This window comes from Hydra vulgaris, chromosome 12 (genome assembly GCF_038396675.1).
Source record: "Hydra vulgaris chromosome 12, alternate assembly HydraT2T_AEP".
Taxonomy (NCBI): domain Eukaryota; kingdom Metazoa; phylum Cnidaria; class Hydrozoa; order Anthoathecata; family Hydridae; genus Hydra; species Hydra vulgaris.
In genome coordinates, this window is record NC_088931.1 from 7,051,002 (window position 1) to 7,071,833 (window position 20,832).

The window sequence follows — 20,832 nt, forward strand, 5'->3', positions numbered from 1 at the left end:
ATAACATATATATATATATATATATATATATATATATATATATATATATATATATATATATATGTATATAACATATATATATATAACATATATAAAACATATATATATAACATATACCAACTTTTTAATAAGGTTAATTTAAAAAGACCATTACTTTTTAATTAAGTTTATCAAATTATTAAATTTTTATTAAGTAATAAAAAAATATATATATTATTTTTACTTAAAACTTATTATAAATTTTTCCTAAATGCAGTTGTCACTTTTTTAAAATTTTTTTTTAGAAATTTTTTAAATGTTCAAAATAAATGAAGTACGTTTGTCAAATGATGAAGATTTTAAGATGTTTCGAACTCTTGCAATAAGCACAGATGAGTGGATAATTAAGTATAATAAAAATGATATAAAAGTTTACACAAAGTGGACAGATGATTCCAGAATTAAATTAATTAAAGTGTGTTTTTTTTAATATTTACATTATTCAAAAACACTATAGTGATTTTGATGTAATGATTTTCTTCACTTTATAATTAAATTTAATTGTTATTTATTGTTTTACAGTGGTCAAATAGAACATTATTTCCCGGACATTTCCCCCATCTTCTTGGACTATTGCTAATACCAACTAAAATAAGGAAACCAACTATTCTTGATTTTGTCGGAAAAAATTAAAAAACTCTAAATAATAACCTGTATTTAAAGTGTAAAACTGTCAAAATTTCAAACCTTTAAACAGGTTCTCTTAATCAGTGTCAATTTAAGAGAGTGAATTGAATAAAAAGTAGAGGCTGAAAAGGTGGTTTATAACAGTGTCTCCAGCTATAGGTGTGAATTGGTATTATGAATATTTGTCAACTACAACTAAAATTTATTAGTTGTGTATGATTGTAGGAGACCATCAAATATTATAGATAAACATTCCTACAATTTTGGAAATGCTTGTAGAGAACTGGGGGACTCTAGAAAATGACAGTTGAATAATAGAAGTTCATAGAAAAACTGAGAAAGCTTGTAGAAATTTGGTTTATTAGGATTTTTGTTTATTAGATGTTTTGATTAACTGCTCCTTGATTTCTGTAGTAGGATAAGATTACCTGCAATTTTTGAGTAAAACTCAAAGTTTATAAAACAAAAAATTAAATGCCCTTTATTTTGTTCAAAATTTTTAATTTTTTTTATATGAATTAATAAAAGCATGCATGCATGCATACACATATATATTGATAATTATTTTTAGGTTTCTGCTATGTTTGAGGGAGTCTCTTTAGATTGTTTGTATGATGTTATTCATGATCCAGATTATAGAAAGGTTTGGGATAAAGATATGTATGATTCATATGATGTTTGTAAACTCAATTCTAATAATGTGATTGGTTGGTATGCAGGTAATTTGTAACTATTTTCAAATTTCTGTGTAAGAATTTTTTGAATTAGAAATCTGAATATGCATGCCTCAGCACGCATTATAATGCTATATTATATTTTATGACATAAATAAAGTATAATATAACAAAAAAACAGTTATAAATAAAATTTTTGAATAAACTTTCCTCTTCAACACCAAAATTCAATAAGGAGTCGTGAGTGAAATTTTTTTGTTTAAACTTTCAAAGTTTAAATAAAATATCAATACTACATCTTCTAATATCTTCTACATCAATACTACTAATCTTTTGTTTTTTTTATTCTTATTTTTTCACCTCCCTAAGGCAGAAAAGACCATTACAGTCAAGGGCGATATTTTTAATTGTGGTTACAACCCTTTCTCAAATCTGTAACTCTGAAACACGAACCTTGACAAACAAGGCTTCTGTGCGGAGAAACAAGTTATTGATATTGTGAATTACACAAGTCAACATACTGGCTAAACAGCTGAAATACTGTTTCAGCCTGTTTAATTCACTAGCTATAGAGGAAGAATACTTCCTAACTGAACTATTACGATTATGTATGAGCTCTTGAAATATTATGATTATGTTGAGCTAGGGTAGATGTGATGATTTCGATTTGTGTCATTAGTTAGCTTTGTTAAATATTGGCCAAAAGTCACAGGTTGCATTTTTACTATTGTTACGTTTTATATAATGATTATTAATTGTTGACAAGAGTCACAAGTTGTATTTATTAAAATATATACATAGTATATGTAAATATATATACAAGCTTAGCAGCTATAACAGGTCCAACAACATTAACAATGCATAACCCAGCATAATAATGACAACAGTATTCCATACAAAGAGGAATAAGAGGTTTAAAGAGGTAGAAAATTGAATCTGGAGAGATGGCAAGCATGATTAGTAGAGGCAACTTTATATATAGATATAACTATATATATAACTATATATATACATATATATATATATATATATACATATATATATATATATATATATATATATATATATATATATATATATATATATATATATATATATATATATATATATATATATATATATATATACATATATGTATAGATCTATAGTTTGTTGGCTTTGGGAAGAGCGGAAGGAAAAAAGTGATTCTTACGCCAACATATACGTCACTTTTAATTACTTTTAACTTTCGTCCAACATTTCCGTGTTGGACGAAAGTAAAAACCATTAATTTAATTACAAATTAATCGTTTTTTAAAAAAACCACAAAAACGCAAATTTAATTGACCAGAATGTTTTAAAAACATTGTGAATGTTTTTAACAATATAAACAATGTTTTTTTTTTATTTTTTTTAATAAAATGTTTTTATTTTTATTTTTTTTAATAAAATGTTTTTATTTTTATTTTTTTTACTGTAAATCATGCGCGGAGTGTTGCTACATCGACTATCTTATAGCCTGACTCGCAAGGGAGTGCTGCTACATCGACTGACAAATAGCCTGACTCGCAAGGGAGTGCTGCTACATCGACTGACAAATAGCCTGACTCGCAAGGGAGTGCTGCTATATCGACTGACAAATAGCCTGACCCGCAAGGGAGTGCTGCTACATCGACTAAGGGTTTGGTTGGGGCAGGCAGTCTATCATTATTAAAAAAAAAAAAATTCCGGTCTTGCATTTTAATTTTTACTTTTTGTCAACAAAATATCGAAAAAACTTTCGGACAACATCTAAGGGTTGTATATATATATATATATATATATATATATATATATATATATCTGTATATATATATATATATATATATATATATATATATATATATATATATATATATATATATATATATATATATATATATATATATATATATATATGTATATATATATATATCAAGGTTGCCACTAAACCATGGAAATTTTGATACTATTACGAGAAAAAGATATTTTTATACAAGTTTGTTTTTATACAAGTTTTATAAAAGACTATTTTTATACAAGTTTATTTTGATGTTTTATTACAAATAATTTTCCTTTTTTCAGTTTACTAATGTATAAATAAAAATTAAAACATGTTTTGACAAAATTTATCTTATCGCTCTTAAGATTGCTCTGATATAATACCTAATAACTATCTAATATATATACCTAATATATATAATAATAGTTATACTTTTGTTCTGGTCCTTAATCTACTGTATGATTTTTTTTGTGTAAAAGGTTTTAGAGAAACCATTAATAACAAAAATGTATATAAACAAGAAAGAAATGAAAAGAGAAAAAACAAAATATAAATGATTTTATTAAGTGCTTCTTTGCGTAGAAATAGCTATAACATGCGAATTTTATAGAAGTCAAAGCCAAAATCTTGCTACTTCAAGGCTGCACAGTCTACATCCAAAAAGTGAGAAGTTCTTGTAGTAGATTAATCTGACTTTTACAGAAATCAACTTTGCTTTGCATGCAGTATAGAACAATTTCTCATTGAACTCAAGTAATGAGAATGGTCTGCTATATCAAAAATGTTTCTTGACAGTGCAACTGCTTAATCCCACAAGATAGGAAGAACAAAACTCAGTTCATTAATTTTGGTCTTAAACATCATTAATTTTGGTCTTAAACAGATTTTTAACAAAAAGTATCTAAAAATTTTCTTATTGTACTATTTCCTTTAAAGAAAACTTGAAGGATTCTTTTCAAAATTATCAAGTAGATCTGAATATTCTCTTTTGGAACAGCGATCTAAGTCATGTTGAATCCAGATACTTTGACTCTTTATATTTTGGCCTTCGCTGCAAAGATTTACTTAAAAGTATGACCATGTCTTTAGCAACAATTAATAGCATAAATCTTACACAACTGTCTATGGATAGCTCAAGTGTGAAGTGGTTACTTTTTGATTTTTGTGAAAAGTAAATTAATCAAAAAAAAACTATGTAAACTTAAACTTAGGAATTGCAACCTCTATGCAATCTATGGTACTTTTAAAACTTTTTTAAATTTGCCCAATACAATTTAGGAATAATTGTTCGACCAGAAGAGCTGATTATGTAACTTTTACTGGATGTAAGAACTTTCCCTGCACATTTTGCTTAACATGCCAGGTTAAAGACCAAAAAGCAGGGATGCAGAGTCCCAAAAAGGACTCCGTATTTGAAAGTCACAAAAAGATTACTTAATCCTAGTTTTTGGTATCCAGGAGCTCTAAAAATTAAAATAAGTTTATGGACTACTAATGGGAAAAAAATTAAGACTTTTAGGTTAGAGGAACAATCGTTTTTTGAACCCGGAGTCCTTAGGTATAATGGCGGCAAGGACTCCAGGACTCCGGGCTTAAAAACAATAAGTTTCAAGTTATTAAATCTCAGGAACTTTTTTCTTATAGCAGATCATAAGTCAACAATCATGTTTAGAGCTTCTGGACACTACAGACTTGGAAAAAGTAGAGATATAAAGCCGGAGTCCTTTTGGGACTCCACATCCCTCCCAAAAAGTAGTTGATTGATTATATTAAGTTTCAGTAAGTATTAAATAACTAGCTTGTCCTAGACTTTTGTACCTTTGCTCCTTGTTTTATGTCCTTTTTTTGAACCTTTGCCCTTCATTTTATGTCTGTTCTAGACCATAAAAGCTTTCCTTTTTCCAAAGCACTTTTTTAGTATTATTTCTGATCGAATTGACTAGATCTTTTTTTTTACATTTACCATTATTGTTGTTATTGGTCATCATAATGCTGATAACATTTGATTGGCTTTATTGTCACCATCCCTGATTGCACTACGCTTAAAATTTATATCTTTTTCATGTATCTCTTACTCAGGTTGTTGATGTAGTTTACCAGTTAATCCTAATCACTTTTTCTTATTGATTTTTGTTCTGTCTCTTACACTAGCTTGCGCTCAACTTCACTTTATTCTTCTTTATGTGGTTAAGACCATGTTATGCTACTTAAAAAAACTTAATCTTGTATTTTTTTACATTAAATTCACCCTTTTGTTGCATCTTTTACTACTCCTTTTTTCCCTTTATTTCTCCTTCTCAAACCTTTTTTGTCTTGCCAAGTTTCAAATCAAGTTTAACTCTACCTAAAAAATTTTTTCTTCTTGTGTAGGTGCTATTTCTAATTTTATTTCTTTCTTTCTTTTACATTTAAACAAGAAAAAAGTTATACTATTAGTAAAAGCAGTAAAATTTGTAAAATACATTCTTTAAATAACGCGGATGTTCTTATAAAATATATAAAACTAGAATAAATCGTTTGAGAACAAATATCTTTTTCTTATTTCAAGATATTGAAGTAATAAAAAAATATTTGTTCTAAAAAGATGCATAAAAGTGTTGCTTAATGTTAGAATTCATTATTCTCAAATTATTATATCTTGTTATTTATGTTTTAGAAATTTTTCGAAAATATTTTTTTAGTGTGTTAAAAGTCTAACATTTCATCTTTCATACATGAATCTGTTCTTATTACCTCTCCCAAGGATGAGCCAAAAATATTTGCAAAAATTTTTTTTTGCATATAGTAAATGTCTTATATGCAGCTATCACTAAAGTCCTCCTAATGTTATAAGCAAGGTCATTGAACATTGAAGGTCATTAACAAAATTCTCATATCCTGTTTTTTACATCCAACTTACTCAAAATTTTTATAAAAAAAAAGTTTTGTCATGCATTAGATAAAAGCTGTGAGATAGGGCCTATTGTTTTTGATATAATTCATACATACATGCATACATGCATGCATACATACATACATACATACATACATACATACATACATACATACATACATACGTACATAAATACATACATACATACATACATACATACATACATACATACATACATACATACATACATACATACATACATACATACATACATACATACATACATACATACATACATACATAAATACATACATACATACATAAATACATACATACATACATACATACATACATACATACATACATACATACATACATACATACATACATACATACATACATACATAAATACATACATACATACATACATACATACATACATACATACATACATACATACATACATACATACATACATACATACAGAGAGGAGAGCTCTTCTTATATTTATAAAGAAGATAGTCCTTTTCCTCTATATATTAATAATGTATTTAAATATCTTTTTAAAATTTGATTATGTTAGTATTACTTTTTATTATGTTAGTATTACTTTATTTGCAGCAAAATTGCCTCCCCCGCTTATGTTCAGGGATTGGTGTTTATTGCGTACTTGGCGTAAAACAAATCAAGAGTTCAGTATATTTAATCATTCAGTGCAACATATGGTAAAAATTTTATCTTTGCTAAAAACGCTTTTGTTTTAGAGTTTTAATTTTTTTACTTCTCAACCTTTGCAATCTTGGCAGACGAGCTTTTTATAATAGTGGAACTGGTGCAAAAGTTTGTTAAAACTACCATTGGCACTGTTCTATATCAAATCAGCAGAAAAGCCATAAAATGCTACCCTATGTGATGAATTTTGCTAATTTTTATATATGTTATAGGACTTATGTTATAGAGCTTTTTGAAAGTTGGAACCTCCATAAATTTTGGGATACTTTGATGGTCAAAATAATGTTTTCCACTTGATAATTTTTTGGGGGGTTTTTTACAACAAATTATATTATTTAAAACAAAATATATTTTTGCATTTTTTGTCTTTTCTAAATACAGCTTTTTATGTAAAGTTTATTTAAATGCTGAGTCATCTTAAAATTTATTGCTAGCTTATTTAGGTCATAATTAGCTATATCTTTTATTAATTTTAAAGTCTTTCATGGTGAATAATAAATTTATTCACTAATTCTAGTTTTTTATACCTGAGATTGACTTCAAGTTAGTGGTGGAGGGAGGGGGAATATATGTGTGATAAACGCACACATCAAAAATGTTGCTACACAATGACTAATAAACATGTTGTGAAAAAACTTTCATATTTTCCTAGTTTTCATATATAAAAATTGACAAGCTCCAAAACATGGGGTGACATACACCCATTTTTCCATGATTTGACATGAAATGACCCTTAGTTAAAATATAATTGGTAGAACTATAAAAATAATTTGTCTTTCAAAAAATTAAAAAATAATATGAAACTAAGTTATTAAATTCATTTAGGAATTTTTTGCATTATCATTTAAATCAACATAGAAGCTCAAACTCATTTGCCATCAAATAGAATTATTTTGTTTTAATCAATAATTAAATTACAGGAATAATTCATTACTTACGAATAATTGTTTTTATAAATGAAAATAAATATGTAAAAATTATATTTACTTAATTATATTTATAAAAAAAATATTTTAAATAATATATTAGGTTATTGCAAGTGGCTAAAGAATCACTTGCAAATTAAATACATTATAATGTCTTTATATTAAAGAAAAGTAATTAGTGTACCAGGTTTTTCTGCATTTAACTTTTTAAATGCCAGAAATAATGCAAAATATATGCCAAACATTTGTCCAATTTACCACATACCACAGTAAGGCTATCATTAATCATTGAGTTAATCGAAAAATCCTTTTAAAAATTTAAAAAAATAAAAATCTGACCTTATGTTTTATATATATATATATATATATATATATATATATATATATATATATATATATATATATATATATATATATATAGAGAGAGAGAGAGAGAGAGAGAGAGAGAGAGAGAGAGTACACTTTTATTCCAGATTTTAATATACATATATATATATATATATATATATATATATATATATATATATATATATATATATATATATATAAATATATATATATGTATATATATATATGTATATATATGTATATATATATATATATATATATATATATATATATATATATATATATATATATATATATATATATATATATATATATATATATATATATGTATATATATAGATATATAGATAGATATAGATATCTGCTAATGATTTTTAGAAAATCCCAGTACGCAAAATGTTTGTGAGATCTCATTCTTATGTATCAGGGTACTATGGAGAGAAAATAACAGATACTTGTACAAAAATTACTTTTGTTAGTCAAACCGATCCAAAAGGTATTTATTTTAATAAAAATTTTGCAAAATGCCATATAATAATGCTATAAAGTAACATAATGCAAGCATTCAATTTTTATATAAATTTGGTAAATAAAATGTTATAAATTTTTTATAAAACAATAATTAAAACTAATTAATTGTTATATACCATAGATGTTTTGGTATGGTATATGCTATAGATGTCATGTTATGTTATATGCCATAGATGTAATGATATGTTATATGCCATAGATGTAATGATATGTTATATACTATAGATGGTATAAATAAATATATTTTGTGTCGACTATTTTAGCTTATGTAAACAGAATAATATTTTTAGTAATATTAAAAAACTCATGAAAATAAGTTTTAAATTTTTTTACTATACTAAAAATAATACTAAAAACTAACATAATACCTAAAACTATTTTTTGTTTGTTTTTGTTTTGTTGCATAATGACGCCATTTCTTTCCATAAATTACATAATGAAATTCATTCAAATATATATACCATGCCGCACCCAGATTTAATCCCATACCATTTGACTTGTATGGGTGCCCAAAATATTAATACACCCAAATTAAAAATTCCATAAGTTATAAATTCTAATATTAATTACGTCCAACATTATTAAATAAAAGCAAACAAACACGCAAAAAAAATTTAGTTAACCATACATTATGTTTTATAACTATTATTATAGTGATGAACTTTATCAATGTTGCTTACTTATATTTTATATATACTTATAAGTATAGAATTATATTTACATAAATTTATTGAATAATTTTTATATCATTAAAAGTTAAGTTGTATCATTAGCGTATTTTAAAGCTCAATGTTGATACTGTAATGTATCTCACTGCTACCACATGATAAACCATGACTATATACCGATTATCTAGTGTTAATTAGACAAAACTTTCTTGTCATTTTGTTTATACCATTCTATAGCAAGTTTACTATAATGACTTGAAGCTAAATAAGGCCAGAACACATGTCTACTATCATGTGGTTTAATGAGAGGTAAAATTTGTTTAGAACTTTTACAACAATACTATGAGACTTTTTGCATGTTGTCTTAGTGATAGTTTTGGGTCTTAAAATTGTTAATCAGTATTCCAACCAGTTTTATATCTTGAAAACCTCCTTTCTACCACCACTAGATTTGCATTTGATTGATTTTGATTAAAAAAAAAAAGTCGAATAACATGACTGTAGAAATGTATTGCTATTGAATTGTATCTTATACTTAGATATTCCAAATATTTGTGCATAATTTTTTCTCTAAATTCCTCTTCTTCTTCTTTTGTCATTTTTAAAAGTTATTTTAAGGTAAATAAAACTTTTTTCGAAATCACTACATGTTGTAAACTAAATACAAACGTGATTAAAAATATATTTATACAACTACTAAAAAAATCCACTTTCAATTTACAGAAAAATTGATTGGCTCAGCTACGTTTTATCAAATGAAAAATGTCATAATCATTCTTAACTTTAGTTAACAGCTTTGGAATACACCAATATGTATTGGAACCTACCCACGAAAATAATATTCTTGATTTTGTTTTCCCTATTAGGTAACATTATTGTTAAGTGTCCAATTAGTTCAAGTGACTATAACTCTGTCCTCTTTTATATTAACACTTTAATTTTTAAACAGTCTAAAAATCTGTACATCATTTTACGATTTTAAAAATACAAACAAGATTGGTTTTATTTCTTACTTACCCAACATAAATTGGAAATGCAAGTTTTCTTTTGTTTTTACAACTGATCAAAATCCGAAAATTTAGTGTATCAGGAGCTTACAGCAGTTTTTTTCGATCTTTGACAAACCATAACTTTTTAAATAAAGATGGTGATCACCTGAAATTTTGTAGGGTAATAGTTTTTCACCCAAATAATCCATTATTGCAGTTGTTTTTGACTGATTTTTTACAGTTTTTGAGTTATTGTACCTTAAAGTTGCTAAATATTGCAACATTATAAATATTTTTTCGAACTTTAACGTGTTACAGTTTAATACTTACTTACAGAAAGTGGATTTTTTTGTTACCTTTGTGTACTTAGGGTCACCACTTGTTAGAATAATCAAAATTATGCATTAAAAATTAATTTAGCACATGCAGCAGCCTATTGAACATTTTTTTAAAAATTATGATAAATTACATTGACTTTGGTGGCATAGAAAGTAGCGTAAACAGTTGAAATAAATTATGAAACTTTTTAATGTTGAGGTTCTATATATAGACAATCACCAAAAAAAATTTAAAAACCTATACTCTATCTTATGACATGATTGAAGCCTTTTGAGAGTGATGATATTTTCAAAAGAAGAATGTTATTAGACTATGAGCTAGCCTTAGGTCATAGTCTAATAATTAGTCATAGGAATGACAGTAGTATATTTTTTATTTATCTGTGAATGAATATATTTAGTTTTCTTTTTAATGACATAATGTCTTAATTTGTACTAATAATAATGACATAATCAGTGTCATAATCAATGTCTGATATTTGTTAGTTTCTTTGAGATTTAATATGTTTATGTCTTTTTTAAACTTTTTAGATTAGTAATAAAAATAAAAAAATAGTAAAAAATGACAGAGAAATGTTGCGCGGGGAAAGTTTTAAATAAAGATTGCGACAAAATGTATTATTGTAGAATGATTGGAAGAATAAAACTAAAAGATATTGTGAACACAGATGTTGAAGTTTTAATTCAAAGAATTGGACACACTTTTAAACTAAATGAGAAGATCTGTTTTCACCATGAAAAAGCCTATATTTCTAGATATGAAGCGCTTTAAAAATACTGCTGTGATCCGTTTAAAGTCCACAAGAAAAAAATTATTAAGGGATTGTGTAAAATCGATATTTTAACAGCAAGTCAACTTAAGATCAAACCTGGTCAAAAACTTTGCATTAACTGTTTGAATGAATTCAAACTTGAACAAATTACAGGGAAATTTAGTCAAGAAGATGAAGACAAAGATGTTGATGATGAGGAGTTTAGTTTTTCAGACCTAAATAAGACAGTTTTAAATAAGAGTGCTTCTTTACTGGAAATATACGGAAATGTAAGTAAATGTGACAAATTAGAATATGGAAAGCAAAAAGTTAAAAAACTGGAAACAAGTATGAAAAACCTAGTAGCATCAGCATTGTATATAGACCCAAAAAAAATAATATCTGAGAAAAAGCAAAGATGCATTAATTGTAATGATTTAGACAAACTTTTAGATGCAATAAAGGAAAAAGGAAAAATCAGTTTGAATGAAGAAAAAGTTCAGTTACTAACATTAACTCCTGATAGCTGGTCAACTAAAAAAATTTGCAGTGCATTTTCAGTTTCAGACCATCTTGTTAAGAAAGCCAGAAAGCTGAAAAATGAAAAGGGAATACTTGCTAGACCTGAGGCTAAAAAAGGACATTTTTTAGCCTCAGGTTTAGCAAGTATTGGAGGATATTGTTAAGCAAAGAGTCATTGAAATAAATAAATCTGACGAATACACTAGACAATGTCCAGGAAAAAAAGACTTAGTTTCTGTGCGTATAAATAATGTTAAAGTTCATAAACAAAAACGCTTAATATTAATTTGTTTAAAAGAACTTCATCTGAAATTTAAGAAGTTAAACCCCGAACACAAAGTTGGACAAAGATTGATAGTAGTGGAAGCCACTCAGTTTGTGTATGTTCTTACCATCAAAATGCTAAGTTGATGTGCTCTGCTCTTCCTAACAGCCATTTAATATATTACAAAGATTTAATCTATGTTCATCTATGTTCCAACTGCCCTGGTAAAATAAATTTGAAGACTTACTTGGAAAATGTGTTTGAAAAAAATGATTTTGATTTTGATGATCAGATCACGTATAAACAATGGGTTTCAACTGACCGAACTGCACCTATTACAGTCCAAACAACCATTAATGAAATTATTGAAACTTTAAGTGAAACTTTGTATGACCTTTGTCACCACCACTTTATCAAAGAAGCACAGTCTTCCTACTTATCAGAGGCAAAACAAACATTAGACCAATATACCTGCATTATTCTGATGGATTTTGCAGAAAACTATAGTTTTCTTGTACAAGATGCTATACAAGGGTTTTACTGGCAAGCCGATCAAGCTACCTTACACCCATTTGCTGTTTATTACAGAGATGAAAAAGATCACCTTAAATGTGAATGTTATTGTCTAATTTCTGACCATCTTTGTCATGACCAATCAGCAGTCCATTGTTTTCTCACAAAGTTGCTCCTTATGGTCAAAACCAAACTACCCACAATGAATAAAGTTAAATACTTCAGTGATGGTGCTGCGTCACAGTATAAAAACTACAAATGTCTAATAAACTTAATTTATCACATTGTAGATCACCAAATAAATGCTGAGCATCACTTCTTTGCTACGTCACATGGCAAAAGTCCATGTGATGGAATAGGAGGTACTATAAAAAGAGAAGCAGCAAAAGCTAGTCTACAAGCAGCAATTACAAATCAGATTCTCACACCACAAGATCTGTTTACATGGGCTCAAAAAAACATCAAAGGCGTTAACATATTTTATCTTTCATGTAATGATATCAATAACCATGAAACAACTTTTAACCTTCAGAAACGATATGAAGGGATGCGCACAGTTCCGGGAACAAGAAGCTATTACTGTTTTGCACCAGATGGAGAGGAATTGTTTTTACGAAGAATCTCTAGTGATACTGTCTATGATACTTATGTGTTAAATGATGTTAATTTGATTTAAAAAAATCCTTTAAATTTTCAACCCGGTAAATATATTGCATGCTTTTACAATGAAGAATGGTACATAGGGCTTGTGGTTGATATTTGTAATGAAAACTAAGACGTTAATGTGAAGTTTATCCAAAGAAACAAATTAAATTTAAAATGGACAAACGATGCATGATCAAGTCAGTGTTGGGTTCCATTTGACAAGATAATATGTCAAATAAGTGTTCCATTGATTAAAAGTATAAGTGCTCGTGACTATATTCTTGCTAGTAATGACTATGACAGTATTATGAGTTATATAAATCAGAGATAAGCTAATTAGTTTCATGTATACATACTTTTTCTTTTAACTGATTATCTTACTCTTTAAATGCACAATTTTGATTATTCTAACAAGTGGTGAGTACACAAAGGTAACAAAAAAATCCACTTTCTGTAAGTAAGTATTAAACTGTAGCAGGTTAAAGTTCGAAAAAATATTTATAATGTTGCAATATTTAGCAACTTTAAGGTACAATAACTCAAAAACTGTAAAAAATCAGTCTAAAACAACTGCAATAATGGATTATTTGGGTGAAAAATTATTACCCTACAAAATTTCAGGTGATCACCATCTTTATTTAAAAAGTTATGGTTTGTCAAAGATAAAAAAAAACTGCTGTAAACTCCTGATACACAAATTTTTCAGATTTTGGTCATTTTTAATTCAGTTATGACTTTTGAACAAATTGGTCAATCAAGCTTAAATTTTCTGGATTGTATTTTTTTTCATAAGATCTGTGTGTGGTCAAAGCTTAAAGCAAATCTGAGATGGCACCCTGGGGAACTTTCAAAAAACTAGGTGATTTGATATGGAATAACCCATATATTATTTTTAAATTGTATAAACTTTTTTTTTTCCAAAAAGTTGCGCAAAAAAAAAAATTGTTTGAAAAATACCGTAGTCTATTTAAAATAGTAATTTTTATTCATTTCATACTTTGATTAGTTAGTTAAGTTAAAAAAGAAGGTTTTGAACAATTCTTTGTAAAAATATAAACAAAAAAATAAAGCAATTAAATCATTTCAATGCAATGGAAGATTTAATTTAACTTATTCATGATTTAAAGTATTGATATTGCTGAGGTATTTAACAAACACTTTGGAAGTGTTTTTATGGTAGATAATGATTACAGATAGTATTTTTTATGTTTTAATGGTAGATAATGGTTGTTTGCCTAAAACAAAAAACTTTGTTGATGAAAATACAAACATCGAGGTTCTAGAATTTTCAGCAGAGAGTTTATAATAAACTAATAAACATAAAACCTAGCCCATCATTTGGTCCTGATGGTATACCAAATATACTATTACAGAAATTAGCACACATAATATGTTTCAGCTTTCACTCATATTTCAATCAAGTTTTACCTCAAGCTCACTACCTAAGCAATGGCTTCAAGCTTTGATTTACCCATCCTTATAGAAGGATCTACCTCAGATGCTAATAATTATAGACCCATATCTCTTACATGTATCAGCTTTTACAGTATCATGTCGTGTCATGAAAAGTATTATTAGTTTAATAATTGCTGACTATCTAAATAGTAATAATCTAATGACACCTAATGGACATGGTTTTTTATCCAAAAGATCTTACCTGTACAAGTCTTCTTGAGTCAAACAAATGATTAGAATAAAGCACTAGACAACTATTTAATTACCGATGTAGTATACATTGATTTTCAAGAAACATTTGGTTCTGTACCTCACCCAAAACTCATGAGAAAACTCACAATGTATGGTATAAGAAATAACCTCTTTAATTGGATCTGGACATTTCTTTCAAATAGATACCAACGAGTCTTAGTTGGAAAATCACTGTCTTAAACATTTAGCATCAGGCCTTGTTTTAAAGCGCTACCCTGCTGGCAATTTATGCATGCATAGAGCTATTTTACGAATGCCTAGAGCGATTTCCATTAAGCAACTTTTTATCATTATTTAACTTTTAAATTAGTAAATAAGCGGTATGACAAAAAAATTAATTTAAAATTAAATATTTATATAACAAAATTGGGTACAAAGAATTAAATGGCAATTATGTTAGATATAAGTGTTATTTACTAATAAAAAAAATTCAGATAAAGTTAAAAACTAAGAAACTTATTCTCTAATCTTAATGAAGCTAGTTAATTTATCTAAATATTTAGTAACAAAAAAAGTTTTTAAATAAATATTTAGTAACAAAAAAGTTTTTAAATAAATATTTAGTAGCAAAAAAAGTTTTTAAATAAATATTTAGTAACAAAAAAAGTTTTTAAATAAATATTTAGTAGCAAAAAAATTCTTTATTGTTAACAAGAATCTTTTTTGTACACTTTTTTATCATTAAACATTAAAAAAAAAAACTCATAAAAGAAATATATAATAAAAACTTTTATTTATCATCTTGCAAGTTCAAGAATACTCATACAACTTTTGATTGCAATAAAAAAAAACATACTTAAATTCCTATTTAGTAATAAAAAATAAATTAATAATAAAAATAAAAGTTAAATTTTATTTTACATTATCTTTATTTTATATTATGATATTTTATTTTTGCTTTGTTTATATCTTTATTTTATTGTAATGATTGACTTTTACGCTTGAAAAACGCTAAATACTTCAAGCTTGAAGAAAAGATCATTAATAAATATATAATTCTGATAAAAAATGTATGATTTAATTTAAAACTAATTTAATAAAGATATATAATTTTATTCTGATAAAAATATATAGTTTTAATTTTGATTTAAGAAAATATATTATTTAACTCTGATTGAAAAAATACATTTAGATTTAATAAAATTAAAGTTAATACTTGGGTTTAACTCAACTGTCAAATTTATTTAAAAACATTATATTGAAATTATTATAGATTTTTTTTTTAAGAATAAATAAAATTAAATATTGTTCAATATTTAAATTTTATTTATTCTTAAAAAAAAATCAAATTTTATCAAAATTATTTTTTCGGGTTTTCTTCCTAAATATTTTTATTTTTTTTATTACTAAAATTTAAATTCCTTGTAAATGTGTCCAAGGCTGCATCAAAATTTTTCACAAAATGTACGTTAAACTTTTTTTTATAATTGCAAGTTAAAGCACAGCAATAAATTTTTAATAAATGATATATTCAGCGATATAATTTTAATACATGGTGTTAGGAAAAATAATTTTTGCTTTAACAACAAAATTGCTGATAAAGTGATAAACTTTTAAAAGATAAAGTAAATAAATTAATGTATTTTTTTATTCGTAACTCTCTAATTTTTTCAAAATAAAAAATCATTTTTGCAGAGTTGCAATTGGAAATTTAAGAAATAATAATGTAAAAAAATTTAACATATTTTAGTTTATTTATACAAATGTCAAGAAAAGAAAAAAATTTGTTTATACCAAACATTTTTTTAAATGTAATATTAAATTTAATTATTTAATATAGAAAAAAAAAATTGAAAGAGAATAAACAATCCATAACAGCATTTCTACATTTAACATTTATTCAACTTGTTTTGGGATAATTAATATTATTGCATTAGTTTTAAAAAGTTAATATCTTTAAAAAACTAAACAAATGAAGAGAATTTTATGACGTCAAATTCACATTAGGCTAATGCATTAGGCATTTTTTAAAATTGAAAAAGCGTTTTTGGTCCAACCTTATTCTTATTATATGTTATATTTACTTATATATGCTTTATGCTGATGATATCAAATTATGTAGCTCATTTAGGGATACAGATCATAGCCACGACCTAGTAGTCTGGTAGTGACCAGAGAAAAATTTTGCTGTTGCCATCAGCAAAGTTTTTTCTCTGGTCAGAAAAATGGCAATTAAAAGTTGCAACCATTAAGTGTTTTACACTTAGAACAGCACCTGTTTCATTTTGTAACCATATAAATTTCAAGTATAATTAGGTGCTCATAATTTAATTTGGTCTAAAAATCCAAAGGACCTTGGTGTAATTATTAACTCTTTTCTAAATTACAAAAATCATATTCCAAATTTTGTGTTAAGTTAAGAAACTAGCCAACTTAAGTAAATTTTCATATTTTAACAGACTTTCAATACTCAATATGTAACTACTCGAAATTCATTGTTTAAAGCAAGACTTGGTTTCATGTTACAAAATTCTGAGCAACTTTGTTTGTCTTCATTTATCAAATTTCTTTTTAGTTAACAATTATATTTATACTTGAGGTCATAAACTAAGTTACGCAAATTAAAGTTTCAACTTAATGTTCACAAATATTTTTTCTCTCTTAGAGTTGTTAATATTTAGAATAACTTGCTGTCTGGTGTTGTAAATGCCAATAATATCAAGTGCTTTAAAACAAAAATTAACTCCATAAATTAAAAAAAATACCTTTCCAGCTAACTGCATCTTGTGTAACTGTTTTTGTCATATTTATACTTTATTTTTATAATTTTATAACCTTTCTTGTATACTTATTTTATTGTTGTGGGGCACGCTGTCTGAGTCCTATTTTTTTTGGACCTTTATGTCCTTTAGAACATGTATTGCTATTTTAATAAATTTAAATCAATTCCAAAAAAAAAAAAATTTGAATTTTTTTAAATTTTTTATTTGTATCTTTTCTTTTTAAAAAATGTGCAACAAAGGTTAAGTGTTTAAAATTAAAATTAGGCTGACCAAAAAGCACAAAGCAATAAAAAAACTATACCAAGTGTTGTTAAATATTTTTAATGCTGTTAATTTTTTTATGTCTAATCGACTGTACATTTACAATCTCATAAAATAATTATATAATAGTGTTTTCAAAATTAAAAATAATACTTTAGAAAATTATTAGTTTTATTGATTATTATTTTTAAAACTTAATTTTATTTGAGATTTAATTTTTTTACTTTATAAAGGTAAATTGCCCAAGTGGTTTGTCAACACTCTTGCAACGGTGATGTCTCCAAGAGTAAGTAGTGATTATTTTCTGTATTTATCTATTTTATTTTTTTTTTTAAAGTTTTTTTCTTAGCTTTCAGAAGATCTGTTAAGCCTTTTTAATGTTTACTTTATTATGAATCAATATGCTGAAACCTATTTAAGAATCCATACATATGTTTAAGTAGTTAATATTTACCTCACCTTATGTGACAAATTGAGTTTTAAAAAACAACTTCTAAGTACTTAAAAAGAATAATTTCTAGTAGGTAGGTAGTAGGTATACTAATTTTATAATCTCATTATAAGAGCAATTAAATATTGCCTTTAGGTATCTTTATTTATTTTATCTTTTAGATTATGAAAAAACTTCACAAAACATCGCTTGCATATACTAAATGGAAAAGTAAGAATAACCCTCACAACAAACCATGGTTAGATAAGGACATTAACTTGCCTCTTCTTGATTTTAATGATATTATTTTGTCAACTGAGTCTGAAACTGCAGCGAATGAAATCGATGAAGTTGATTTAGAACAACAAGAAAAGTTATCAATTGATCTGGATCAGCAAGAAAAGTTGTCTAGTGAAAGTGAATAATATTTTAAATATTAATTTTTTTTTAATTTTTATAAAAGTTAATTACAATAAACCAATTAGAATGTTTTACTAGGTGGATAATTAAAAAAACAAATGTATGGTTATATTTAACATTTACAAATGTATTATTTATTTATTTATATGTATTTAATTATTTATATTAATTTAGTTATATGTTTGTAAATATTTGCGATTTGTTGTGATAAAATTTTTTGTTATAAATTGCATTTCAAAATATAGATTTAAAGTTTTATAATTTTTTAAGTTTTTCTTTCTTTTTTTTTTAAGCATTAACATTTAAATTTTGTCATTGATTTTTGCTTTTTTGTTGCACGACTGATTTTAAGTTGCCGTCTAGCATGAATTAAATATTTAACAGTTTATACCTCATAAACGTTTGTTTTTTTGTAAGATCTTTGATTATAAGAAACTAACCCCCCAAGCAGAAGAAACTTTTAGTTCTGTTACTTTTCCCTAAGAAAATTTTTATATTGAGAGTGACGAATATTTCGTCATTTTTCACCTACATAATCATATCAACAAAACACCAAGTTAAATGGAGAACTACAGTTAAAATGAGAAAATGGGTATTTAATTTAAACAAATTTATATAAATATATACCCTTAATAAAAATTTATTTTATGATATCAAACATCGAAACTTCTTTTTTAGTATTTGTGCTCTCTTGTTTGTCGAAGAAAATTTTTATTATTTTTTTTCTGATTATATAATTTTTTTTTTTATTAGTTTTTATTTATTATGTTTCCATAATATAGTTTACATTTTTATCTTTATTACTTGTTTGTGGTGAAAATGTTTACTTGCAGAACTTCTGTGTCTTTACTTAGAAATTTGTTTTTCGAGTTTTTATATCCGGTTAAATTTTGTTCAAATTCACAATTATTTTTAGTTGTCCATCCAAATCTTCAGTTTTTTTAAGAAATTATTAATCTTTTCTCCTTTCATTGCAATGTTCGTTTTTCAGTTTTAATAAAATGACACTTCATTTTTTCTTCTTTTTTTTTCTTCTTTTAAATCGCTTCAAGTTCTTGACAATCAATAAAAACGTAGATACTAAGAAACTGCTGTTTTGACCAATGGAACACATTGGATAATTTTTTTTTTTTATTGTTTGTATGTAAACACATATATAAGTACACACACTTACACACATACATATATATACACACATACATACTTACATACATTTTTGTATGTATAAATTGTCCTCTTTTTTTTATATAAAGTTTTACATTAACAAATCTTGGAATTTTATTTTATAGAGAATATAATCACCACATCAATAAGATTAAAAATAAAATAACAAAAAGAAAGTTTAAATAAAAACTTGGTATCTGATAGAAGATCTAATGATCTTGTCGCCAGAACCATAAATCGTTATAATAAAATATAACTTAAGCTATTAATAAATATAAACAAATAAAAATGACAAAATACAAAAACAAAAGAGCGCATTTATATAAATTTCTTATTTTTAAAAGTATTTCAAAATATTGTCATTAAAAAGAATGAATTCTTTTAAGTTCTTTTTAAAGACTGGGAAGGTAATTGATAAATCAAAATTAGGTAAAATGATTTTGTTCCAGAGATTTGGTGCACGATAAGCTATACAGAACTGATTGAACTTTGTTCGACAAAAGGTTTCATAGAGTGAGTTATCATTTCGTAGTGTATACTTATTTTTTGTTTTTAAGGTAATAAAATCTTTAAAAATGTGTAATGACGGATTGATTTTACATTGAAACATAAAACATAATATTTTATATACATTCACTTCATAAATATTAAGTACTTTTATATTTTTAAATAAAAACCTTGAATGCGTAAGTCGACTTTCAAAAGGAACTAAGCGTATTGCATGTTTCTGACGATGATAAAGAGTACGCAACTTACTTTTGCTTGTACTTCCCCAAGCAATATTTGCATAGTTAATATAACTATGTATAAAGGAGTAATAGAGTTGGATTAAAATGGTTTTGTTTAAATAATTTCTTGACTTATAGAGGACTCCTATATTTTTAGAAACTTTAGTGCAAATTTAGT

The 20,832-nt window shown here is 25.6% G+C and overlaps 1 protein-coding gene across 1 annotated transcript; it reads left to right on the forward strand.

Moving 5' to 3' along the window:
- The first annotated feature begins 263 nt into the window (after window positions 1–263).
- On the forward strand, window positions 264–19,023 carry LOC100201595 (START domain-containing protein 10). The gene is made up of 6 exons (XM_065811386.1): window positions 264–454; window positions 1,238–1,385; window positions 6,614–6,717; window positions 8,377–8,494; window positions 18,146–18,198; window positions 18,525–19,023. Exons 1-6 carry the CDS (start codon window positions 296–298, stop codon window positions 18,765–18,767), a joined length of 825 nt encoding a protein of 274 aa, XP_065667458.1. The 5' UTR covers window positions 264–295; the 3' UTR covers window positions 18,768–19,023.
- The last annotated feature ends 1,809 nt before the right edge of the window (window positions 19,024–20,832 follow it).